The sequence below is a fragment of the Leucopleurus acutus genome, assembly GCF_964270905.1.
Source record: "Leucopleurus acutus genome assembly, chromosome: 4".
Lineage (NCBI taxonomy): Eukaryota > Metazoa > Chordata > Mammalia > Artiodactyla > Delphinidae > Leucopleurus > Leucopleurus acutus.
This window is the reverse complement of record NC_139146.1, coordinates 132,219,003-132,246,907: the sequence shown is the minus strand read 5'-3', so window position 1 is coordinate 132,246,907 and position 27,905 is coordinate 132,219,003. Positions and strand designations below refer to the sequence as shown.

The 27,905-nt window shown below is 40.4% G+C and overlaps 1 protein-coding gene across 1 annotated transcript; it reads left to right on the top strand.

Annotated features, from left to right (window-relative positions):
• Nucleotides 1-129: 129 nt before the first annotated feature.
• LSM6 (LSM6 homolog, U6 small nuclear RNA and mRNA degradation associated) lies at nt 130-25,658 on the top strand. The gene is made up of 4 exons (XM_082838023.1): nt 130-201; nt 13,399-13,514; nt 21,816-21,929; nt 24,438-25,658. Exons 2-4 carry the CDS (start codon nt 13,421-13,423, stop codon nt 24,470-24,472), a joined length of 243 nt encoding a protein of 80 aa, XP_082694149.1. The 5' UTR covers nt 130-201; nt 13,399-13,420; the 3' UTR covers nt 24,473-25,658.
• The last annotated feature ends 2,247 nt before the right edge of the window (nt 25,659-27,905 follow it).

Below are 27,905 nucleotides of genomic sequence, written 5' to 3'. Positions count from 1 at the left end.
ACCAGGATTCTGGGATTAGCGCGCTCTGGAGCAGTGAGGCTTTTCGGTCCTCGCGGGCTGCCGTAGTCATGGAAAGCAATGATTGGCTGTGACAGAAAAGCGCCGCAGCCTCGGCGATTTCAGTTTCGGTTTCGCCTGGTTGGTCGGCGGAGGCCGGGCTTGTGGGGTGCCCGGAGTCGGGGTGCTGATCCCGGCCGCGAGGTGAGCCATGCGGCCGCGCGGGCAGTCCGAGGCCTCAGTGTTCCGTCGTCCCGGGCAGGGTTAGTGAGCAGCATCCCCGGGCCGGGCCTGCAGCCCCTGGAGGGCCCGGGAGCGAGCGCGGACTTCGGAGCCTGCGGGTGGCGGGTCCCCGCGCTCACGCTCGGTCCTCGGCGCCTGTCGTGCCCGGGAGATCTGGGACCGCCGGCGCCGGGCTTCCCGAGCTCGGTCCTGAGAACCCCACCCCGAGGGCAGCCTAGATCGCGCGGGGAGGAACGGCATTGGCCGGGCCCCACGAGGTAGCTTCCGAGACCGCTCATGGTGGTCGAAGTACGCTGGGAAGCCCGACATGAGCCCGGGGATTCGGCGGGAAAGCGGACCCGAACACAGGGCCAGGCTTCGCCTGGGATTGCTTGGCCTCCGCTGCATCGGGGTGGCTGCGCCTGACTCCCAGGAATTAAGAGCTGGACTAGCCCACCTTCCCGAGTTGTGGGGATGCCCACAGTTGCATGGTTTTAAGTCCTGTCACCACGGCTTTTGTGAGCAGGCGTGTGCGCGCGCGGTCAGCCCGTATTTTCGTTTAAGGTGTCTAGAACTGGGATGATGCAGATAATCTTGAGAGTGATTTGGTGTGTCCTTTCCCTGCCCCTTATTAATACAAGACGGTTATAGAAAAATTGAAAATACAGAAACGTTTAGTGAAGAAAATAACGTTCATGGCACCCTTGCGCCTACAGCCTCTGTTCTGGGCTAGTTTGTATTTGAGCTAAGGCTGTACCCATTTTATCACTTAACAGTATATTTAGTTTTTCACTTTCATTTAGAAATCATTCCTAAGTATAATTTCTAATTTTGTATTTTCTTTTGATTGGCTACCTGAATCATCATTGTTTAGGTCCTACCCATTATTTAACCATTTCCCGGCTGTGGGGCATTTAGGGTGTTTGTGAATTTTTTCCTTCATTTTAGTATTCCAGGTAATACTTTGATAAACATTTTTTTAAAAAAATATTTCAGATGATTAACTTGGACTGATTCTGAGGAGTGAAATTATTAGAATAGATGCTGTGATCTTGTGGGGTCTTTTTTAGGTCTTCATACACATGGCCAGATTGTTTGCCAAAAAAGTTTTAGCAGTTTCCATCATTCACGTTTGTGCCTTTTTCACCAAAAGTAATTCTTTTCTAGGATATCAACTGGCAAGGTTGAGCCTCTTTGGATTTTTTTTTTTTTTTTAATATAGTGTTACGTGGCAATTCCACTTGCTTGAATTTTGTGCAGGACTCTTCAGAGGATGTTATTGTGTGTGTGTATTTGTATTTTTGGAGTTACTGCATAGGCCCTGACTGAATGTTAGAGCAGGATGATCCCTTAAGCGATCGTCTGGCATAACTCCTTTATTTTTCAGATGAGGAACCTGGGGCCTGAGAGGTGAAATGATGAGTTATCCAAGGCACACTGCTAATTAAGTAGCAGAGCTGGGATTAGAACTCAGGGTTCCCGCATCCCAAGTGAGTACTCTTTATGCTGCAGCAGGTGGTCTCTCACTGAACTGTGACGTTCTTAGTATTAGAATTTTAAAAGATGTTTACATCACTTGGATTATTCAACAGTTTATTTTTTTTATTGAAGTGTAGTTGACTTACAATATTGTGTTAGTTTCAGGTGTACAGCAAAAGTGATTCAGCTATGTATATATAATTTGTATCTATATATTATATATATATATATATATTTTCATACTCTACGGCTTCAGATTTGGGCCAGGTAACAGAGATTGTAATCATCTCAGTGATCTGTAGCACTGAAAAATGGGAAAAGTGACGTTTTCACGGTCAGGACTAGAAATGCATTATTTGGAATGGCAATCCCGTCAAGATTTTTTTTGACAGTTGTTTTCATATTCTTTATATGTTGGAATAAAATATCTAATAAGTTATGATTTATACTCTGTCATGTGGTTAGAACTTAGCTGTTGGTTCTCATTTGTTAACCCTTGAAGGTTTTTTAAAAACTTGTTGCCTTAAGATCAGAGAACAATGGTTGTAGGGCTTATAACAGAGTTTCCCAACCTCAGCTGACATCTGGGGGCAGATCATCCTTTGTTGTGGAGGACCGCCTTCCTGTGCTTTGTAGAGTGTTAAGCCGAATCCCTGGCCTCTACCTACTAGACATCAGTGGCACCGCGCTCCGCAGTCAAGAGAATCTAAAGTGTCTTCAGATGTTTCTGAATGTCCCTGAGGGTGGGGTTTAAAAGCGCTGCTGGTGGAGAACCACTTGCTTTTGGAAATTATTTGGGGAACTTTATACAACATAAATTACAGTGTTCCTTACCTAGAGAGTCTGACTGGGAGTTGGCTTCAGGAATCTGCATTTAACAAGCCATCTGTGTTGATTCGGGTGCAGCTGTTTCTTGGACAACACAGAAACGTTTCTGTTTTCTCCATCTCTCTTTAATTTGGTGGTCAGTAATAGAGATATGACTAGGTTATAGCTGTTCACATGCATGGATGATGCTGTACTCATCCCTGTGCCCATAGCTGGGAGAGGAGGGGAAGGGACAGGGCTTTTCCTTGGCACTGCCCTTAAGTGCTGCTTCCTCAGGCCTGGGCAGTGTGCTTAGGTACCAGGGTTACTAAATGAGGAACACACTTTCCTCGTCCCCGAGAAGCTTAGAACCCAGTGTGGGAGACTGGTCAGCAAACAGGAAAACTGCAAAACAGCCGCCCAGGGCAGTGACTGCGAGTGGAGAGAGGCGCTCTGGGTGCGCAGAGGGCCAGCTCAGCGTGCCCCCGGGAGAGAGGGGAGGAAGGTAGCCCCCTGTGGGGGGGAGGAGGGATTGGTCTGCAGCCTTCGGAAGAGGGCAGCGTATCCGCTGTCTCGGAAGGGAGATACAGAGAGAGCTGTGTTTCTCCGTGTCTCGTGCCCTCTCTGACAATGATGTGTTAGTCTACAGCTGCATCTACTTGGGTTGTAGTATTGGGTTTCATTGCAGTTTTTTTCCTTTTCAATTTTTTTCACCCTAAACTGTAAATACTTCAAGAGTAGGTGAAAGTTTACAGTGAACATTGCCAAGAAACAAGGATTTGCAAGTCTCCTTGTATATTTCTTTCTGTTTGACCATTTTTAAATATGGTCACAGGCTAATTTACAGGACTTTGTCACTTTCGGTGTTTTCCCCTCAGTACTGCTACCCTCCAGATAGATCTCTCACTGTCTCTACGGCCATTCCCCAGGTTTAACACCTATTCAGAAGGGCAGCTGAACCTCTGAAAGGGCTTTGGCTTTGGGGTCAAGCCTTAGTTCTGCTCACCCCCTCACAGGGTTGCTATGTGAATTGCTGAGGAATCTAGTGTGGCCTGGCACATAGTGGATGAATAAAATTTGTTTCTTTTTTCCTCCCCATTCTTCTAATTAAAAAAATCTCTGCAAGGCAGTAGGCAGATGTTCTTGTACCAGACCTCTCAGTAGCTTCTGCCAGAAAATATACTGCTTTTGACTTAATAGCCATTTATGAAAATAGGTCATTTAAAACCCCGAGTAGGAGTCAAGGAAGGGAGAGGAGGCCTAGAGGGTGATTATGGCTTTAATTTTGAAGAGAAGTTTTATCAAGGTGACCCTGAAGCAAGAAAGCCTTTTTCCTCTTATATGTTTATGGTTCAAGAGGCTTTTTTCTTCCTTCAGAAACAGTCAGAACTGTTCCTTCTGCCTTATCCAATTTAAAAGATGAAAACTTAAACTTACATGAGGCAAGTCATGGGAAAAATTGTGGTGTCGAGACCAATTGACTCATACAAAATGGATTTATGGACGAGTCATTAAGTAACAGGGAGTACCACGGAAGCCTAATGAAGACAAATGTAAAAGATACACTCTCCTAAAGTGATGGATAAAATGTGTTTGAAGCAACCATCCTCTTTACAAATAACTTAAATTTTTTTTCAAGAGATTTAGCACAATGTCGATGTTCTAGAGAGTAAATGAGAAGCTTGGTACTAGTCTCTCCTTTCACGTGGCTTCCAGTCTTGTGAGGGAGCAAAGACTCCTATTTAAAAAAAGTAAAGCATATAAAAGAGAGTAAATAGTGACAGGTAACCAAATGGGAAACTCTGACGCCAGAACTAAGTGAGAGGGCCTGTCTCCAATCATGCAAGTCTCTGCTTCAGACCTCCCCAGGGTCCCCATCACTGACACAAGTATTTCCCATGCTTGCCAGTTCATAGGCGTCTCCTGCGCTTTTGCAGACAGATTCTGGTTCCTGCCCCAGAACTACCGAATCAGGATCTCCAAGTGATGCAGATGATTCACTTTTGGGAAACTGGCCTAGAGGCTCAGGGCTGCGCTCTCTCAGCCTGACTTGCTCTGATCCCATGATGGTGGCCCTGCTCCCTTCTGCAGCTGCTGCGTGTCCTTCTTGCCAAGGTGGCATTTTCCCCTCAAACCCAAACACTGTCTAATACCTTTGCTAAGATTTCTCTCCTTTTAGGCTGGTGGACTCCTTTTCCTCCATACTCAGCTCAGGTTCACCTCCCGAAATCTTCCTTTGATCTCCAAGGCCTGGTGTAAGCCACTCTTCCGTAGGTGCTGTTCTCTGCACCATTTTATCCAAATGCATACAGCTTTTTAAAAACTTCGCCATTTGTATGTTTCCGTCCCCTTTGGAGTATCAACTCTGAGGGCCCAAGGCCACATCTTATAGGTGCTACATCCCCAGCCTAAGTGCCTGACAGGTAGGTGCTGCATAAAAATTTGAAGCGTTGAATGCCTTCAGGAAGAGATTGATGTTAATTGGGGTAGAGATGAGACTTAATGGCAGAGGCATGATCTTTGATGAGTTTAGAACAAGAATATGTCCATGCTTTTTTAAAAGGTGAGGAAAGATAGTAACATTTTAAAAATAACTAATATCATCAGTTAAGCAACTATCAGTCTAGGTTTGTATTCTTTCATCTGTCTTTAACTTTTTTCTTTTTTCTAAACAATGGAAAATTTTATTTGAGGATCCTAACCCAGGAAGAGCATCTCAGAAGCTTTCAGAACTGTTCTCTGTCATTAACTTTTTTTTTAACATCTTTATTGCAGTATAATTGCTTTCAATAGTGTGTTAGTTTCTGCTTTGTAACAGAGTGAATCAGCTATACATATACATATATCCCCATATCTCCTCCCTCTTGTGTCTCCCACCCACCCTCCCTATCCCACCCCTCTAGGTGGTCACAAAGCACCATGCTGATCTCCCTGTGCAATGCAGCTGCTTTGCACTAGCTGTCTATTTTATATTGGTAGTGTATATATGTCCATGCCACTCTCTCACTTCGTCCCAGCTTACGCATCCCCCTCCCCGTGTCCTCGAGTCCATTCTCTACGTCTGCGTCTTTATTCTTGTTCTGCCCCTAGGTTCTTCAGAACCAATTTTTTTTTTTTTTAGATTCCATATGTATGTGTTAGCATACGGTATTTGTTTTTCTCTTTCTGACTTACTTCACTCTGTATGACTGTCTCTGGATCCATCCACTTCACTACAAATAACAATTTCATTTCTTTTTATTGCTGAGTAATATTCCATTGTATATATGTGCCACATCTTCTTTATCCATTCATCTGTTGATGGACACTTAGGTTGCTTCCGTGTCCTTGCTGTTGTAAATAGAGCTGCAATGAACACTGTGGCACATGACTCTTTTTGAATTATGGTTTTCTCAGGGTATATGCCCAGTAGTGGCATTGCTGCATCATATGGTAGTTCTATTTTTAGTTTTTTAAGAACCCTCCATACTGTTCTCCATAGTGGCTGTATCAATTTACATTCCCACCAGCAGTGCAAGAGAGTTCCCTTTTCTCCACACCCTCTACAGCATTTATTCTTTGTAGATTTTTTGATGATGGCCATTCTGACCAGTGTGAGGTAATTCCTCATTGTAGTTTTGATTTGCATTTCTCTAGTGATTACTGATGTTGAGCATCCTTTCATGTGTTTGTTGGCAATCTGTATATCTTCTTTGGAGAAATGTCTGTTTAGGTCTTCTGCCCATTTTTGGATGGGTTGTTTGTTTTTTTGATATTGAACTGCATGAGCCTCTTCTATATTTTGGAGATTAATCCTTTGTCAGTTGCTTCATTTGCGAATATTTTCTCCCATTCTGAGCATTGTCTTTTTGTCTTGTTTATGGTTTCCTCTGCTGTGGAAAAGCTTTTAAGTTTCATTAGGTCCTATTTGTTTATTTTTGCTTTTATTTTCATTTCTCTAGGAGGTGGGTCAAAAGAATCTTGATGTGATTTATGTCATAGAGTGTTCTGCCTATGTTTTCCTCTAAGAGTTTTATAGTGTCTGGCCTTATTACATTTAGGTCTTTAATCCATTTTGAGTTTATTTTTGTGTATGGTGTTAGGGAGTGTTCTAATTTCATTCTTTTACATGTAGCTGTCCAGTTTTGCCAGCACCACTTATTGAAGAAGCTGTCTTTTCTCCATTGTATATTCTTGCCTCCTTTATCAAAAATAAGGTGACCATATATGCGTGGGTTTACCTCTGGGCTTTCTATCCCGTTCCATTAATCTATATTTCTGTTTTTGTGCCAGTACCATACTGTCTTGATTACTGTAGCTTTGTAGTATAGTCTGAAGTCAGGGAGCCTGATTCCACCAGCTCTGTTTTTCTTTCTCAAGATTGTTTGGCTATTTGGGGTGTTTTGTGTTTCCATACAAATTGTGAAATTTTTTGTTCTAGTTCTGTGAAAAATGCCATTGGTAGGTTGATAGGTATTGCACTGAATCTGGAGATTGCTTTGGGTAGTATAGTCATTTTAACAATGTTGATTATTCCAATCCAAGAACATGGTATATCTCTCTAACTGTTTAATTTCTTTCATCAGTGTTTTATAGTTTTCTGCATACAGGTCTTTTGTCTCCTTAGGTAGGTTTATTCCTAGGTATTTTATTCTTTTGGTTGCAGTGGTAAATGGGAGTGTTTCCTTAATTTCTCTTTCAGTTATTTCATCATTAGTGTATAGGAATGCAAGAGATTTCTGTGCATTGATTTTGTACCCTGCAACTTTACCAAATTCATTGATTAGTTCTAGTAGTTTTCTGGTAGAGTCTTTAGGATTCTCTTTGTACAGTATCATGTCATCTGCAAACAGTGACAGCTTTACTTCTTCTTTGCCGATTTGGACTCCTTTTATTTCTTTTTCTTCTCTGATTGATGTGGCTAAAACTTCCAATACTATGTTGAATAATAGTGGTGAGAATGGGCAACCTTGTCTTCTTCCTGAACTTAGTGGAAATGGTTTCAGTTTTTCATCATTGAGAATGATGTTGGCTGTGGGTTTGTCATATATGGCCTTTATTATGTTGAGGTAAGTTCCCTCTATACCTACTCTCTGGCTGGTTTTTATCATAAATGTGTTGAATTTTGTTGAAAGATTTTTCTGCATCTATTGAGATGATCATATGATTTTTCTCCTTCAGTTTGCTAATATGGTGTATCACACTGATTGATTTGCATATATTGAAGAATCCTTGCATCCCTGGGATAAACCCCACTTGATCCTGGTGTATGATCTGTTTAATGTGCTGTTGGATTATGTTTGCTCGCATTTTGTTGAGAATATTTGCATCTGTGTTCATCAGTGATATTGGCCTGTATTTTCTTTCTTTATGATATCTTTGGTTTTGGTATCAGGGTGATGTTGGCCTCGTAGTATGAGTTTGGGAGTGTTCCTCCCTCTGCTATATTTTGGAAGAGTTTGAGAAGGTTAGGTGTTAGCTCTTCTCTAAACGTTTGATAGAATTCGCCTGTGAAGCCATCGGGTCCTCAGCTTTTATTTGCTGGAAGATTTTTATTCACAGTCTCAATTTCAATGCTTGTGAGTGGTCTGTTTATATTTTCTATTTCTTCCTGGTTCATTCTTGGGAGGTTGTGCTTTTCTAAGAATTTGTCCATTTCTTCCAGGTTGTCCATTTTATTGGCATATAATTGCTTGTAGTAATCTCTCATGATCCTTTATATTTCTGCAGTGTCTGTTCTTACTTCTCCTTTTTCATTTCTGATTCTATTGATTTGAGTCTCTTCCCTTTTTTTCTTGATGAGTCTGGCTAAGGGTTTATCAATTTTGTTTATCTTCTCAAACAACCAGCTTTTAGTTTTATAGATCTTTGCTCTTGTTTCCTTCATTTTTTTTCATTTATTTCTCATATGATCTTTATGATTTCTTTCCTTCTGCTAATTTTTTTTTATTATTATTATTCTTTCTCTGATTGCTTTAGGTGTAAGGTTAGGTTGTTTATTTGAGATGTTTCCTGTTTCTTGAGGTAGGATTGTATTGCTATAAACGTCCCTCTTAGAATTGCTTTTGCTGCATCCCATAGGTTTTGGGTCGTTGTGTTTTCATTGTCATTTGTTTCTGGGTATTTTTGATTTCCTCTTTGATTTCTTCAGTGATCTCTTGGTTATTTAGTAGTGTACTGTTTAGCCTCCATCTGTTTGTATTTTTTTCGGATATTTTCCTCTGATTGATACCTAGTCTCATAGTGTTGTGGTCAGAAAACATACTTGATACAATTTCAGTTTTCTTAAATTTACCAAGGCTTCATTTGTGACCCAAGATATGATGTATCCTGGAGAACATTCCATGAGCACTTGAGAAGAAAATGTACTCTGTTGATTTTGGTTGGAATGTCCTATAAATATCAATTAAGTCCATCATGTTTAATGTGTCATTTAAAGCTTGTGTTTCCTTATTTATTTTCATTTTGGATGATCTGTCCGTTAGTGAAAGTGGGGTGTTAACATCCCTTACTATGATTGTGTTCCTGTCGATTTCCCCTTTTATGGCTGTTAGCATTTGCCTTATGTATTGAGGTGCTCCTATGTTGGGTGCATAAAGATTTACAATTGTTATATCTTCTTCTTCGATTGATCCCTTGATCATTATGTGGTGTCCTTGTTGCTTGTAATAGTCTTTATTTTAAAGTCTATTTTGTCTCATCTGAGAATTGCTACTCCAGCTTGCTTTTGATTTCCATTTGCATGGAATATCTTTTTCCATCCTCTCAATTTCAGTCTGTATATGTCCCTAGGTCTGAAGTGGGTCTCTTGTAGACAGCATATATATAGGTCTTGTGTTTGTATCCATTCAGCCAGTTGGTGTCTTTTGGTTGGAGCACTTAATCCATTTACATTTAAGGTAGTTATCAATATGTATATCCCTATTACCATTTTCTTAATTGTTTTGAGTTTGTTATTGTAGGTCTTTTCCTTGTCTTGTGTTTCCTGCCTAGAGAAGTTCCTTTAGAATTTGTTGTAAAGCTGGTTTCCTGGTGCTAAATTCTCTTAGCTTTTGCTTGTCTGTAAAGGTTTTAATTTCTCTGTCTAATCTGAATGAGATCCTTGCTGGGTAGAGTAATCTTGGTTGCAGGTTTTTCCTTTCATCACTTTAAATATGTCCTGCCACTCCCTTCTGGCTTGCAGGGTTTCTGCTGAGAGATCAGCTGTTAACCTTACGGGGATCCCCTTGTATGTTATTTGTTGTTTTTCCCTTGCTGCTCTTAATATTTTTTCTTCGTATTGAATTTTTGATAGTTTGATTAATATGTTTCTTGTGTTTCTCCTTGGATTTATCCTGTATGGGACTCTCTGCACTCTCTGCACTTCCTGGACTTGATTATCTATTTCCTTTCCCATATTAGGGAAGTTTTCAACTATAACCTCTTCAAATATTTTCTCAGTCCATTTCTTTTTCTCTTCTTCAGGGAGCCCTGTAATTCGAATGTTGGTGTGTTTAATGTTGTCCCAGAGGTCTCTGAGACTGTCCTCAATCCTTTTCATTCCTTTTTCTTTATTCTACTCTGCAGTAGTTTTTTCCACTATTTTATCTTCCAGGTCACTTATCCATTCTTCTGCCTCAGTTATTCTGCTATTGATTCCTTCTAGAGAATTTTTAATTTCATTTATTGTGTTGTTCATCATTGTTTGTTTGCTATTTAGTTCTTCAAGGTCCTTGTTAAACGTTTCTTGTATTTTCTCTATTCTATTTCCAAGATTTTGGATCATCTTTGCTATCATTACTCTGAATTCTATTTCAGTTACACTGCCTATTTCCTCTTCATTTGTTTGGTCTGCTGGGTTTTTACCTTGCTCTGTCATCTGCTGTCATTAACTTTTAACTTTGGACAAGGTAGTTAATAATAGATTTTCACATCAGAATGCATCTTAGTAGGTTTTTTAGCACAAAATAAAGTAGTTTTCTCTCAAGTTTGTAGATGAAGAAGCTGGCACAATGGGACTTAGCATCTGATGGGAAATGAACCTAAGTCTCAGTGAATGAGTCTCTGTGGGGCCTTCAGCATGTCTGTCGACCTGTCCAACTACAGAACAATGCATGTTGAAGACAGAAATAAAGCACTTTGTAGATAAATGGGAAGATGTGTTTCCTTTTACTAATGTCATTAAAGGTATTGAATCTGCTACAGTATTTACTTTGTAATTTTCTTCGTGAGCTCAAAACACCATAAATAATGTTGTGTGGTCTGAATCATGAATGAATAGTGATTGTCCTGAATAGTAGTCGTAATTTCATTTATCTGTTGAGACAGTGTAGCTAAACAAATAAACTGGCAATTCAGTGGAAAAATTAAAATTTGCCAAGCAGAATAATTATTTGATCACATTTAAAAAATCCTTCAAACCTTGAGGAGATGGAATGGATGGACCAAATGTCAGCCCCACATTCAAGAATAGTTTTTGAAATTTGTATTTTCTTTTGTTTAATTTGAGATATTGACTTTTCTTGTTTAAAGAATTTTTTTTTTTTTTTTTTTTTGTGGTACGCGGGCCTCTCCCTGCTGTGGCCTCTCCCGTTGTGGAGCACAGGCTCCGGACGCGCAGGCTCAGCGGCCGTGGCTCACGGGCCCAGCTGCTCCACGGCATGTGGGATCTTTCCGGACCGGGGCACAAACCCGTTTCCCCTGCATCGGCAGGCGGACTCTCAACCACTGCGCCACCAGGGAAGCCCTAAAGAAAATTTTTTTACTTAAATTATGATCATTTTTGTTTACTCATGCCCTTTAAACAAGAGTTTAAGTTCTTCTAGATTCTAAGTTCTTTAAGGTCAGAGCCTGTGTGTACATTTAAAAAATTTTCTTACCGGGTGTGTCCATACACATAATTGTTAAACAAATGAAAAGCCAATAATCTAGCATTCTAGTTTATCCAAACTGCTGAGTCTGCATGGATTTACATTGAGAAAATCTCCAAACAATCATCTTAAACCTGAATTCAGATCATTGAGTGGATGGACTTGGAGTGAAATAACCAGTGCTATTTATGGAAGAATGTTTAGTGAAAGTTTTGATTGAAAACAAAACAAGAAAAACCTTGATTTTTTTTTAAAAAAGTAATTTATTTACTTTTGGCTGTGTTTGGTCTTTGTTGCTGCATGCAGGCTTTTTCTAGTGGCGGTGAGCGGGGGCCACTCTTCACTGTGGTGCACAAGCTTCTCATTGCGGTGGCTTCTCTTGTTGCAGTGTGTGGGCTCTAGGTGTGTGGGCTTTAGTAGTTGTGGCACGCGGGCTCAGTAGTTGTGGTTTGCAGGCTCTAGAGCGCAGGCTTAGTAGTTGTGGTGCACGGGCTTAGTTGCTCCGCGGCATGTGGGATCTTCCCAGACCAGGGCTCGAGCCCGTGTCCCCCGCATTGGCAGGCACATTCTCAACCACTGTGCCCCCAGGGAAACCCCACAACTTGAGTTCTTGAGGAGAGTCCTTCAAGTATTGCATTCATACTAATTTTTAAATGTGAATGTTTATATGGCTACTAAATAAAATTGATGCTGAATTTGACTGAAACAGAATAATTAATTTCCAAAGTTTTTATTTAAGTAACAGTTACGTTTTGTTACGTTTGTTTATTAAAATATTTTGAGATAGAGAACTTACAAAACAGGATGAGTTTTGAAAGGAGTGATGGGTAGCTATGTATGTCTGTGATTGATTTGGGTACGTAATGCTCTTTCCGTATTTTAGATTCCTATTATACTTGATTTTTAAGATTTTTTTCTTTGTTATAAGGAGTGTATATCTGCTATAATTATAATATACATAATATAATAAAAATATTTGGCTACATTAGCAGCTTTCAGGAGGCTGCATAAAGGTGTGATTAAGACATGGGCTGGCCATCTACTTACTGGCTATGTTACCTTGACCAGGGTGTTTAGCCCTTTCTGTGTCTAGTCATCTGTAAAATGAGTGAGCTCTAAGTGGATTAATACATGTAAAGTGCTTACATAAGTGCCGGCCTGTAGTACACTCAAATATTGGCTCTCAGTTATGATTATTATTCTTTCTGGAGATACTGTTTTGGCATATAGTATTTACAATTAGATGTTGTAAATACTATATAAACATTATGTAAACTGTGGCTTTAAAACATGCCTGAGGGCTTCCCTGGTAGTGCAGTGGTTGAGAGTCCGCCTGCCGATGCAGGGGACACAGGTTTGTGCCCCGGTCCGGGAAGATCCCACATGCCGCAGAGCTGCTAGGCCTTTGAGCCATGGCCACTGAGCCTGCGCGTCCGGAGCCTGTGTTCCGCAGTGGGAGAGGCCACAACAGTGAGAGGCCTGTGAACCCCCCCCAAAAAAACAAAAAAAAAAACCATGCCTGATTAGAACTTGAATGTTGATCCCCTCACATTTGTGGGCACGTAATTTCATCCTTCTGGGCCTTTAATTTCATCAGCAGCCTTTAATTTCATGGGGATATGAAGACCTTCTTCCCAGGGTTCTTGTAAAGATTAAATTTGACAGTATTTCTAGGGATCTTAGCAGAGCGCTCAGCATGAAGTGAACGTTGGGTAAGTGGTGGCGGTGGTCATGGTGGTCGTGGGTATGTTGACTGCGGACACAGTGGTGACAAGTGGTTAAGAACAGGGGCTCTGGAATCACAGGACTCTTCTGTGGTGAGGCTGTGTCTGAGGATTCTTGTGGGCCTAATGAGGTAATGTGTGTCAAACGCTTAGCTTAGTATCTGGCTCCAGGTAAGAACTGGAATCACGTTAGCTGCCGTGCTCTGGGTGTGGTGGTGGAGCAGTGTTGGCTCTTTGCACGTGGTCCTTTGACACTTGATTTCCTATAAATACATTAAGGGCTTCCAGGCTTTTTTGTTGAATAATTAACTTTTGTCTCTACCTTTATTTCTCCCTTTCAGATTTCTGATCAGGATTGTTAAAATGAGTCTGCGGAAGCAAACACCCAGTGACTTCCTGAAGCAAATCATCGGACGACCAGTCGTGGTAAAATTAAATTCCGGAGTGGATTACCGAGGTAAGATTTCCATGCTTCATCCTTACTGGTGTTCACTAAAGAAGTAAAGGTGACTTAACTGCTTTTTATTAACCTCTTTGAAGTACCCAGTAGACCAAAAAAGCATTAGTTGTCAACAGTTTCTATACCCATTCCTTTTTTTTCTTTTTTTTTTGCGATACGTGGGCCTCTCACTGCTGTGGCCTCTCCCGCTGTGGAGCACAGGCTCCGAACACGCAGGCTCAGCGGCCATGGCTCACGGCCCCAGCCGCTCCGTGGCATGTGGGATCTTCCCGGACCGGGGCACGAACCCGTGTCCCCTGCATCGGCAGGTGGACTCTCAACCACTGCGCCACCAGGGATGCCCCTATACCCATTTCTTTTTCTACTTCTGAGATGGTTCATTTTAGAGACAACTCTGACAGCAGAGCGTGTTCCTCTGACTTGCGTGATCTGGGGCTCCTGTCTCCTGTCTTTGCTTTGAGATTGGTGTGCCTGCATCCCCTGGTGACAGCCAGGCTTGAATAACTGGATACTAAAGAACTCCTTGGCCCAGCAGCATTTGTTTTTGTGGAAGCAGTCAAGATTGGCAAGCAACGGGAGGGACCTTCAAGACGGCAGAGGAGTAAGATGTGCAGATCACCTTCCTCCCCACAAATACATGAATACATCTACATGTGGAACAACTGCTACAGAACATCTACTGAACGCTGGCAGAATACCTCAGACTTCCCAAAAGGCAAGAAACTCCCCACGTACCTGGCCGAGTGTCTGACAGGGTCTTGGTGCTCCGGCCAGGTGTCAGGCCTGAGCCTCTTAGGTGGGAGAGCCGAGTTCAGGACATTGGACCACCAGAGACCTCCTGGTCCCACGTACTATCAAATAGCGAAAGCTCTCCCAGAGATCCCCATCTCAACGCTAAGACCCAGCTCCACTCAACAGCCAGCAAGCTACAGTGCTGGACACCCTATGACAAACAACTAGCAAGACAGGAACACAGCCCCACCCATTAGCAGAGAGGCTGCCTAAAATCATAATAAGTTCACAGACACCCCAAAGCACACCTCCATATGCGGACCTGCCCACCAGAAAGAAAAGAACCAGCCTCATCCTCCAGGACACAGGCACAGGCACCAGTTCCCTCCACCAAGAAGACTATATAACCCACTGAACCAACCTTAGCCACTGGGGGAAGACACCAAAAACAATGGGAAATATGAACTGCAGGCTGCAGTTAAGCAAAATGAGAAGACAGAGAAATACACAGCAGATGAAGGAGCAAAGTAAAAATCCACCAGACCAAACAAAGGAAGAGGAAATAGGCAGTCTACCTGAAATAGAATTCAGAGTAATGATAGTAAAGATGATCCCAAGTCTTAGAAATAGAATGGAGAAAATACAAGAAACATTTACCAAGGACCTAGAAAAACTAAGGAGGAAAAAACAGAACAACACAGTAAGTAAAGTTAAAAATTCTCTAGAAGGAATCAATAGCAGAATAACTGAGGCAGAAGAACAGATAAGTGACCCGGAAGGTCCAATAGTGGAAATAACTACTGCAGAGTAGAATAAAGAAAAAAGAATGAAAAGAATTGAGGACAGTCTCAGAGACCTCTGGGACAACATTAAACACACCAACATTCGAATTACAGGGCTCCCTGAAGAAGAGAAAAAGAAATGGACTGAGAAAATATTTGAAGAGATTATAGTTGAAAACTTCCCTAATATGGGAAAGGAAATAGATAATCAAGTCCAGGAAGTGCAGAGAGTGCAGAGAGTCCCATACAGGATAAATCCAAGGAGAAACACAAGAAACATATTAATCAAACTATCAAAAATTCAATACGAAGAAAAAATATTAAGAGCAGCAAGGGAAAAACAACAAATAACATACAAGGGGATCCCCGTAAGGTTAACAGCTGATCTCTCAGCAGAAACCCTGCAAGCCAGAAGGGAGTGGCAGGACATATTTAAAGTGATGAAAGGAAAAACCTGCAACCAAGATTACTCTACCCAGCAAGGATCTCATTCAGATTAGACAGAGAAATTAAAACCTTTACGGACAAGCAAAAGCTAAGAGAATTTAGCACCAGGAAACCAGCTTTACAACAAATTCTAAAGGAACTTCTCTAGGCAGGAAACACAAGAGAAGGAAAAGACCTACAATAACAAACCTAAAACAGTTAAGAAAATGGTAATAGGAACATACATATTGAAAACTACCTTAAATGTAAATGGCTTAAATGCTCTAACGAAAAGACACTGACTGGCTGAATGGATACAGAAACAAGACCCATATACATTCTGTCTACAAGAGACCCACTTCAGACCTAGGGACATATACAGACTGAAAGTGAGAGGATGGAAAAAGATATTCCATGCAAATGGAAATCAAAAGCAAGCTGGAGTAGCAATTCTCAGATGAGACAAAATAGACTTTAAAATAAAGACTATTACAAGCAACAAGGACACCATATAATGATCAAGGGATCAATCGAAGAAGAAGATATAACAATTGTAAATCTTTATGCACCCAACATAGGAGCATCTCAATATATAAGGCAAATGCTAACAGCCATAAAAGGGGAAATCGACAGGAACACAATCATAGTAAGGGATGTTAACACCCCACTTTCACTAATGGACAGATCATCCAAAATGAAAATAAATAAGGAAACACAAGCTTTAAATGACACATTAAACATGATGGACTTAATTGATATTTTTAGGACATTCCATCCAAAATCAACAGAGTACATTTTCTTCTCAAGTGCTCATGGAATGTTCTCCAGGATACATCATATCTTGGGTCACAAATGAAGCCTTGGTAAATTTAAGAAAACTGAAATTGTATCAAGTATCTTTTCTGACCACAACACTATGAGACTAGATATCAGTTACAGGAAAAGAATCTGTAAAAAATACAAACAGTTGGAGGCTAAACAGTACACTCTTAAATACCCAAGAGATCACTGGAGAAATCAAAGAGGGAATCAGCAAATACCTAGAAACAAATGACAGTGAAAACACAACGACCCAAAACCTATGGGAAGCAGCAAAGGCAGTTCTAAGAGGGAGGTTTATAGCAATACAATCCTACCTCAAGAAACAGAAAAAATCTCAAATAAACAACCTAACCTTACACCTAAAGCAATTAGAGAAAGAAAAACAAAAAAACCCCAAAATTAGCAGAAGGAAAGAAATCATAAAGATCATATGAGAAATAAATGAAAAAAAATGAAGACAACAAGAGCAAAGATCTATAAAACTAAAAGCTGGTTGTTTGAGAAGATAAACAATATTGATAAACCATTAGCCAGACTCAACAAGAAAAAAAGGGAGAAGACTTGAATCAACAGAATTAGAAATGAAAAAGGAGGAATAAGAACAGACCCTGCAGAAATATAAAGGATCATGAGAGATTACTACAGCAGTTATATGAAAATAAAATGGACAACCTGGAAGAAATGGACAAATTCTTAGAAAAGCACAACCTTCCAAGACTGAACCAGGAAGATACAGAAAATATAAACAGACCAATCACAAGCACTGAAATTGAGACTGTGAATAAAAATCTGCCAACAAACAAAAGCCTAAGACCAGACGGCTTCACAGGCGAATTCTATCAAACATTTAGAGAAGAGCTAACACCTAACCTTCTCAAACTCTTCCAAAATATAGCAGAGGGACACTCCCAAACTCATACTACGAGGCCTCCTTCACCCTGATACCAAAACCAAAGGTATCACAAAGAAAGAAAATACAGGCCAATATCACTGATGAACATAGATGCAAATATCCTCAACAAATGCGAGCAAGCAGAATCCAGCAGCACATTAAAAGGATCAAACACCATGATCAAGTGGGGTTTATCCAAGGGATGCAAGGATTCTTCAATATACGCAAATCGATCAATGTGATACACCATATTAACAAATTGAAAGAGAAAAATCACATGATCATCTCAATAGATGCAGAAAAATCTTTCGACAGAATTCAACACATTTATGATAAAAACCCGCCAGAAAGTAGGTATAGAGGGAACTTACCTCAATATAATAAAGGCCATATATGATAAACCCACAGCCAACATCATTCTCAATGGTGAAAAACTGAAACCATTTCCACTAAGATCAGGAAGAAGACAAGGTTGCCCACTCTCACCACTATTATTCAACATAGTGTTGGAAGTTTTAGCCAAGGCAAAGGAAGCCAGAAACAAGACAAAAAGACCACCCTCAGAATGGGAGAAAATATTTGCAAATGAAGCAACTGACAAATAATTAATCTCCAAAATATAGAATAAGCTCATGCAGCTCAATACCATAAAAACAAACAACCCAATCCAAAAATGGGCAGAAGACCTAAATAGACATTTCTCCAAAGAAGACATACAGATTGCCAACAAACACATGAAAGGATGCTCAACATCAGTAATCACTAGAGAAATGCAAATCAAAACTACAATGAGGAATTACCTCACACTGGTCAGAATGGCCATCATCAAAAAATCTACAGAGAATAAATGCTGTAGAGGGTGTGGAGAAAAGCGAACCCTCTTGCACTGCTGGTGGGAATGTAAATTGATACAGCCACTATGGAGAACTGTATGGAGGTTCCTTAAAAAACTAAAAATAGAACCACCATTCGACCCAGCAATGCCACTACTGGGCATATACACTGAGAAAACCATATTTCAAAAAGAGTCATGTACCACAGTTTTCATTGCAGCTCTTTTTACAATAGCCAGGACGTGGAAGCAATCTATGTGTCCATCAACAGATGAATGGATAAAGAAGATGTGGGATATATATTACAATGGAATATTGCTTAGATGAAATTGAGTTATTTGTAGTGAGGCGGATGGACCTAGAGACTGTCATACAGAGTGAAGTAAGTCAGAAAGAGAAAAACAAATACCGTATGCTAACACATACATATGGAATCTAAAAAAAAAAAATGGTTCTGAAGAACCTAGGGGTAAGACAGGAATAAAGATGCAGATATAGAGAATGTAGTTGAGGCCACGGGGAGGGTGAAAGGTAAGGTGGGACGAAGTGAGAGAGTGACATGGACATATATACACTACCAAATGTAAAATAGATAGCTAGCGGGAAGCACAGGGAGATCAGCTGGGTGCTTTGTGACCACCTAGTGGGGTGGGATAGGGAGGGTGGGAGGGAGACCCAAGTGCGAGGAGAAATGGGGATATATGCATATGTATAGCTGATTTACTTTGTCATACAGCAGAAACTAGCACACCATTGTAAAGCAGTTATACTGTAATAAAAGTGTTAAAAAATAGATTGGCAAGCAACTATTTAGACAGTATCATTTTTCAGCGTAAACTTCTCACTCATATAATATGTGGGGTATCCAAAGACACCTTTCTGGTCTTGTAGAAAATGAAATGCTCTTTTTAAGAGGCTTGACACTACTGAAACTAACTTTGTGTAAGGAATGGTATCCAATTCCATAGTTTTGAAGTAACTAAATTCCTAATTTTCCAAAATTAAGATATGTTAAATTACTGGGAATATTTCACAGGTATGGATAACTAATTGATTAGCAAAGTTTTAAAGCCTTTTTTGGCCTCTTTCCTGAATAATTCTTGGTCTCTTTCCTGAGTAATGATCGAAATCTCTTGAGATTTTTCCACTTTCCACATGTGCAAACTTAATTTTATTGAGAGCTTACTGTGGATCCCGTGTGCATGAATCACTTTAATTTTCATTTTCTCTTCACATAAATCCTTTGAGATCTCTGTTGATTATCTCCACCTAGTAAGGGAGGAGCTAGGACTCAAACTCAAGCTTGCTTCAAAAGCCTTCCTAAAAAATACTCTGCTTTTTATGTACTGTTTTAGTTTCTTGACATTAATAATGTAGCTCCAGTTTAATTTGACTTTTACAGTGGAATCAATGGATTTATACTGAATACTGAGATATTATAACATCTCTGTGTGCCGCTTCTCACCCCTGGGCTTTTGCTGGGCCCAGAGGAGGTAATAGATTCGTAGAGAATATCCAGCAGCTGATTAGGGTGGCGACATGTGTTCAGTATCTTCTCAGTACCCCCTTCATTGAGGAGATCCACCAGCCTACTCTTTAGGGGAACATTTTCTATTTTCAAAGGAAATATATACACATATATATATATTTTTAAGAAATTTCAAAGCAAATAATGGAGAAAAGTATATAGAAGAAAGGTAAATCTTCCCCAAATTCTACCATCCAGAGATAATCACCCTTACCCATTTAGATCTGTCTCTGTATAAGCATAATTTTACATAAGTGGGATCAATTAATTGTACATGCATTCTGATTTTTTTAAAACATTAAATGCAGTCAGTTTTCTGACAACATGGAGTGTTTAATGGCTATAGGAATACCATGAGTGGATGGACCACAGTTTTGTTTTTGTTTGTAACCAGTGTCCTATTAATGGACATTTAGGTGTTTACCAATCTTTTTTCTAATGTAAATGACTGCTCCTTTAACATGTATCTCAAGCACTTGTCCAAGTGTCTCTTATAACAAATTCCCTGGGGTACGGTTTCAGAGTCAAAGAGGGTGTAGATGACCCTCCATCAGGGCAGGTGGCTCATTCATCTCTACGTTCTCATCAACCCTTGTGTTAGCCTTTAATGTCAACTTTTCCATTCTAATTGGCAACAAGTAATATCTCATTTAATTTATATTTCCTTGTTTACTAGTAAGTTTCAACAACCTTTCACATGGGTAGTAGTAACCCTAATTTTTCTCCGTTTATGATTGTCTGGCCATGGCTTCTATACTATTAAAGCAAAACGTTGTACACTATTGAGAGCATACTACTATAAAGAATGTGATTAAATAAAAACAAACAAACAAGGAAACAACCCAGTTCTCTGTAGCAATTTCCCTTCAAGTTTGAAGAAACTTGTTTTCTGTTATTCATTGTAATTTAATCCCTTAGAGAAGGGAGGGGGTTATAATCCCAACCTCCAAGAACCTTTTTTGTTAAAAAACCTTTGCTATGAGAATATTTTTATTAGAAGGGAACATTTCATTTTTAAATGCGTTTAATTAATTTTCAAATATTTGCATATCATGTCTCAGAAGTTTCTTGCTCATTTATGATTGTGGTTTAGATATAAAGTAATACAGCAGGAATGAAACTAAAGTTGTAGCTTCAGCTTTCTTTTGATAGGAAATAATTATTATTATTCACAGTGCATTCTGATGCTTCGAAAGTTTGCAGCTTCTAGCAGAATTTTGTTAGCTTACTGTCTTGAGCTCTCATTACACACACACAAAATTTTGAAAAGAAACTTTTGTTGAGAGGATAATGGGGGCAGAGGCAGGGAGTGAGAAGCATATTAATGAAGTTGAGACTACATGGGGCTATCGACTTGGTTAATTGAATCACATTTGTAGTATTTGTTTTTACTTAAGTTGTCTATCTAGAAAATACCACTTGAAGTTAGAGGCTCAGAGTTAATGGTTTATATATCTTCGTCTCTTTGAAAAAAGGATCATCAGGTCCAATTTTGCAAAATTGATACCATCTTAACACAATTAAAAAGGTTCACTTGAACAGTTTCCTCGAAAGCTGCCTGGAACGTTTACTGTTTTTCTTATTAGTGTGGTTCTGCAAATATTCTAACTGGAACAGCGCAGAGAGGGATGTGCTATAAAGCAATATGGTGCCCGTGTTCTCAAGCTCTTCCTCACTGGGAGTCACAGCTTTAAGATGTTCTTTCAGGAGCACCTGCTGTCTCCTCTTTTCCATTATTCTGACAGATTGTGGAGCCTTCCTCTTAACCTTGGAATACATTCATCCGCTGCAGGAGATGTTGTGAAAGAACGAGATCAATCTGCCAGACCCGTATTTCACTTAGTGCCCAAAGTCAGAAATGCCACTGGGCATGAGGAGTCATGGCTAGGGATCATTTGTTCCTGCATAATTGCCCACTCCTGTCTTTAGCGCGTAAAGAATGGTGTCGTACTTGGAATATTCTTACCGTGTTACTTTTGTGAAGGCTTTAAAAGTTGTCATTGTTGCCACACATGCAATGAGGGAGGCGGCAGCCCATTGTTTTCCCTGCCAGCAGTGGGTGCATGACGGCCTTCGTGCTGTACGCGTCTTAGCCTTTCATTCAGACGGGCAGAGCGCAAAGACTTTTTTGTGCTTCGCTCTATTGAATTTCATTTACAGTGTGAGTTTTTATATTAAGCATGTAAGAGCTAATGAGTAAAGAGATTGTCAGCTCTAAGGTATACCCTGTAATTTTCAACTCTTTGCTTTGTATGTCTTCTCTTTGTCTGAATCCATCTCCAGGGGTCCTGGCTTGCCTGGATGGCTATATGAATATAGCCTTGGAGCAGACAGAGGAGTATGTAAATGGACAGCTGAAGAATAAGTACGGGGATGCATTTATCCGAGGAAACAATGGTAACAGCCCTTCACTCTACAGTTCTATCGCATCCAAAACAGGATCACCAGCATGTTTTCTAGATGATTTAAAAGTTCAGTTTTAGTTTTGCTTTGTTTTTAAATTCTTATTACATCTCAGATCTTCAGTGTGGCTAGTTCTTTTTTGGATGCTTCATGGCATTTTGGAACTAGAAATTCTCTTCTTCCCTCCCTTTGCTGATGGTGAATTGAGGGGCCTCGGTACACTGACCCAGAGCTCTGTTCTCGAATACAGTGTGTTACATTCCCCCAACGCGGCCTCTCACACTGGCGGTTGGTGCTCTGAGAATGGCCACTATTTCCCTGCTACCTTTGGTTTGGCAGTTAGCTTGTCTTGTTTCTCTATTAAGCATTCAGATGCTTTTATTCTGTGGGAGATTTGTATCCTTTAGTTTGGCAGAAATGACAAAAGAGGAAATATGGTTCTGAAGTTACCCAGCTTTTTTTAACAACTTATTATTGATATGATTATTATGGTTACTTTCAAGTACCTGGTTTAAAAACACATTATCAGTAAAGTCATATTTGAATTTTGGGGTGGGGGCGGGGAAGACATAAAAACTGTGGGAATTATCCCTTGATTCATCCCCACTTTTTGGTCCCATCCCCCAAATGGAGCTCTGTGACTCTTGATTTGGGGTTTTTTATTGATGTGTATTCTTTAGTTCGGATAACTTCTTCAGCCCCCATAACACTTGGATCTCTTTGCTGTGAACTAAACATCCTGACTTTCATTGTAGTTATTCTACCTCCTGTCCTTACAATACCATATTGCTGCTTCACATTATATCTTCATTTTATTTTATTTAAAATTTTTTTATTAAAGTATAGTTGAGTTACAGTGTTGTATTAGTTTCCGGTGTGCAGCAAAGTGATTCAGTCATATATGTGTGCATATATAACTGAATATATATATTCTTTTCAGATTCTTTTCCATTATAGTTTATTGTAAGATACTGAATATAGTTCCCTGTACTATATAGTAGGACCTTGTTGTTTATCTATTTTATATATAGTAGTTTATATCTGCTAATCCCAAACTCCTAATTTATTCCCCCCCCCACTTCCTCTTTGGTAACCATAAGTTGGTTTTCTTTGTCTGTGAGTCTGTTTTTGCTTTGTAAATACGTTCATTTGTATCATTTTTTTAGATTCCACCTATAAGCGATATCATATGATATTAGTCTTTGTCTGACTTATTTCACTTAGTAGGATAATCTCTGGGTCCATCTGTGTCGCTGCAAATGGCATTATTTTATTCTTTTTTATGGCTGAGTAATATTCCATTGTATATATGTACCACATCTTTATCCATTCCTCTGTCAGTGGACACCAAGGTTGCTTCTATGTCTTGGCTATTGTAAATAGTGCTGCTGTGAACATTGGAGTCACATCATATCTTTTTACATATATACCTTTTTAGTCCTTCCAATGTGTAGAATTTCTTTTCCTATTTTTAATATTGTTCTTGTTTGACTCTTTCCATTTAATGGAAAATGATCTTTCTCCATCTCAGTACAGCTGATAACAGCAGTCAGCTAGCTGCAGGTTCTGTGAGAGGTGATAGGATGCATCCTGTCATGTACAGACTACATCTTGGACTTGGCCAGTTTCCTAGGGATGTTTTTACTGTCATTCTGATGCTTTCCTTTATATAACTTTTTCCATGGGGTAATCGGCTCCATAATTCACATCCTAGGCTCTTAAAGAGGATCCTGGCTTATTTAATTAATCTGTGCTATGTCCTTTGATCAGGATATCTCTTAATGTTCACTTTGCACAAACCTGTCAGAGTGTGAGTAGGCGTGGGTGGTAGGAGGGGAGGTACACCTCTGGGGAAAGCTTGGTCTCTAGTGACCAAGACATTAGATGTGGTCTGATTCTCATGTACTACATATTCAGTATACCCTGAAGAGTTCATGTGGGTGGTCACGAGAGGACTAGCTGAGCAAAACTTCGGATAAACCAAAGGCTGATGCTTTACAGGGAATTCAGAATAAGACAAAATAACAAACTCCTCAGCTCTTGTTTATACTGATGCAATTAAAAAAGTAAACAGGAAGTTTAGTGATTATGTTGAGGAGATGGATGAAAATATTTATTTTTTATTTATTCTTTATTTTGAATCTGAAGTCTGGCCTGGTAGATTTACTAATTTGCTTTAACCACCAATCATAATTGTTATACCTAGAATTATAAAACATTCGAAGATTCCAGAGACTTTCACATACATTTTATTTTATCGCCTTGGTTGCGATTTGCAAATCCAGTCAGATGTATAGCTAAGATCAGAACACAGTCCTCTAAGACATCAAACCCAGGTCTAGAGTCATAAAATTAGTCTTATAATAGTTCTAGAATTTATTGTGTGGTTTGAAAATTCCTTTGAAATATGCAGAGGTGTCAGACTAAAATCTGCTCGCTTTTAAAACTTGCTATTATGATACTTAGAAAAGTTTTTTCAATTTGTTCATTTTTTCTTTTCAGTGTTGTACATAAGTACACAGAAGAGGAGGATGTGAAGACACCTAGAGTGCCATACTTTTCACACTCGGATATGTTTTTTATTAAGTTTTTTTGGTTCTTCTGTCATATAATTTGTCCTATTTTGTCATAGTTGGTGATTTTTCACAGACACGTGAGTGAGATAAATGTATAAAATTGTGGATTTAATTGTAAAGAGTTCTTTCATATTTAAGTTGCAGTCATTTTCTTTTACCTCTATGTCAGTGAGCAGAAAGCAAAAAGAATTTTCAAAAAAGAGAAAATCTTTTTCTCCCTACATGATTTGTAACTGAAGTCTCAAACAACACCATTTGATTTGCCTGCTTTGCTTGTGGGACTGACTGAAATGATGGACGTGAGGACAATTAAAACATTTGTAGAGACGGCTTCCTCTCTCCTGCTCTGTTCACCGTACAAAATGCTTGAGGGAAAATGTTCCACGAGGCATCCAGTTTCAGTCTCGGGCTGAAAAGGTTCCCTGAGACCAGATGCTCAGCCTCTGTTTCCATTATCTTGATAGGAAATAGAATTGGGCATCTAACCGTGGCACTTCCGCAAAAGGAGTGGGAATCCGAATTGAGCTGGGGGAGAGATTCTAAAGGTGCCAACATGCTAGGTATAGGTGTAAACGTTCCTTTTAAGCCAAGTCTGTGCGCACTCATCTTACATCTCCCCCGGGCGGTTCACGCGGTGGGTGATGGAGTCCGGGCCATCCACGCCGTCCTCTCACTTTGTGAACACGGTGGAAAGCGAGGCCTGGAGTTTGTAAACTCATTCAGGTTCCAGTTGCTCTGCTATGACTGGAAGAATTTCTCTGCGCTCTGGCTTAGGGAGGGGCTCCCGGGAAGCCTTTCTCTCCAGTCCCAGCTGGGTTTGATGTGACCTCATCAGAGCACAAGTGTCCACGTTGCTTGGCACGAGGCAGCCTCTCTGTGTCATGTGGCTCCTGCCGAGAGGGTTTCCCACTCTATTCATGACGTTTCCACAACCCTGCTGTATTCCCTGAACAGTTCACGCTTTCTCTCGGAACAACAAACACATCTGGGCACTGCGGTTGAACGAACACCAGACAATTGTGTGACCATCGTGTTGGCCTTCCTCCTCCGCCCCTCCCCCTTCTAAGCAGCAGTCCTGTTCCAGGAGCGCCGTGTGAGTTTCAACAGTTTCCTGGTTGAAGGATGTGCGGGCAGGATGGGGAAGGAGGGGAGGGAAGGGGCGGTGCTGGGTCTGGAGAGGCATGTGTGGTATTTTGTCTGGTTTTAGCTTAAAGGTCACAGAGTAATTGGAAACAATTATTTTTTAATTAATAACTTAGGAAAGGTGAACAGAAACATTTCACAAGGTATTACTGCACACCAAAAATAAAACTATGCTTCAATAATTTATCACTCCTTGACAGAGGCTTGAAAAGGGTCCAGTCTGTAAGTACAAATCACCAATTTGCTCTTTTATAAATGACTTCTTCTAAGGGGAAAGTGGATGTCCCTCCAGGTGGAGCATACATGTTCTCATTTGTTTTGTAGAATATGGGGCTGCCAGGTTACTGCATCCCTTCATTTACTCACATCAGCCGCTTCTAAAAGCAGTTCCACTGTTATCTCCCACCAGTCTGTAGCATCCTGTTTTTACTAACTTTTCCCCTGACCTCCCTTTCGGTATGTGTCTTTATTTTCCCCTTGTTGTCTCTCTGTTCTAATATCTGTATGGTGGAGTAGTGTTTTCAACCATGGAACTACTTTTAATCATGATCAGCTTTGGGAAATGCTACCATTTTTATGGTAATAAAGGACTGTATTATTCACTTGTACCAATGCAAGTTGTCCCCGGTGTATACCTTCACATAGTAAAACCGTGAAACAAAGTATAAAAGCTAAAATTACTTTTTTTCTTAACTGGAGTCTCCTAGAGGTCAGTGAATGATTTCCAATTGCATTGTAGCAAAGACATTTGTTCTGGGTTGAAGAATTTTTCACTTGAGTAAATACATTTTTCCCTGTCTCTCTGCCCCCAAACTCTGGCCACCAGGCTCTGTCTCTTGGGCTGTGACAAAACAGTGTTTAGCGAGAAACAGAAAATTGTGCTTGATTTTTTTTTTTTTTTAGACTATCTGACTTCATGTTCTGTTTTGGTCTTCTGAGCTGTTCCTTGGTTAATCTTCCAACAAGTCGAATTGATTCTTACTTCAAAACTGTTTATCCCAAAACAGAGCTGTTGACAAGTACAAATACAGATGGCAGACATGTGCTGTGATTTCCACATTCACATCTCAGCATTCAGGAAGGGAATGCTATTGAGAGATGGTTTACATCTTCAGCTTTTTTATCCAGGGCAATGTGGAGTGCATGCTGAGAGTGCTTCATTACGTGACAAATAGTCAGTGTTTAAGGGGTGTCCGTAAGGTCTGAGAACTCAGCGGCGATGACTTGCGTGTATGGCTTATCACCTGGGAGGCTGTAATAATCTACTTTATAAGAATAAAAGTGACCTCTGGGGGGAAACATTGTCTTCGATAATCACACTGACTCACAAGTGACCTTAGTACAGCATTCCAGGCCGAAGGGTCAGTCTGTCCTCTTTACCATGGGCTGACACTGACCTTTGTCCTCATAGAAAATGATCCTCAAAGTATTGGCTAGCTCTTCTATTCAGAGGCAAATCCTGGCCCATTCTGTGGCCAGGACTGGTCTCCACAGCCAAACTGCATTAACCATCCTTTTTCTCTCCACGAAAAGAAATTGTTGGTGAAAGGAAAACAAACTCCAGTTTTTATCTCCCGTGACCTTGTTTCTGGAGGGCCTGCACTCAACAGCATGGCTCTGACTACCTTTACTAAGATTGCCCCCATCGTTGTTGAGCTAAACGCCACCTAAGAGTTCGGCTTGACTTCTGGGATCTGAATATCCAGCAGCTACTTTTATTCCAGTTTGTACCAGTACACAGCAGTACACAGCAGACGTGCGGCACTCACGCATGTCTCCGTTGTTGACCGACCAGCTTTGACTCACCAGTTGGAGTCCAGTTAGCCAAAGTGGGGATGAGACCACAGAAGTGGGTGGGCAAGAGTGGCACATGCCAAGTGGCGGGACAGTAGATGTGACCCTGACACTCTGCGCCTCTCTCAGCCTGCTTCCCTGGTTTAGGGGATGGGGGAGGGGGCCAGGCAGTGGGATTTGAGGAAGTGGTAGCAGAAATCAGTTTCACATTTAGGGAATGATAACAGTAGGCAGGCACTGTGCTAGGTCCTGTAGGGAGAGTAAAGTAAGTGTGACCCTGTTCACGCTCTCCATACGAAGTGTGCAGGTTTAGGTATTTGTGGGAGAAAACGGTGTCATCCTTTTTTTTTTTTTTTATTGAGACAAATTTTGAGAATGCCTTTAAAAATCTGAACACTTGAGGTGGATTTGATCATCTCAACTGTATGTTCATATCTTGCAGTTCCAGATAACCTCA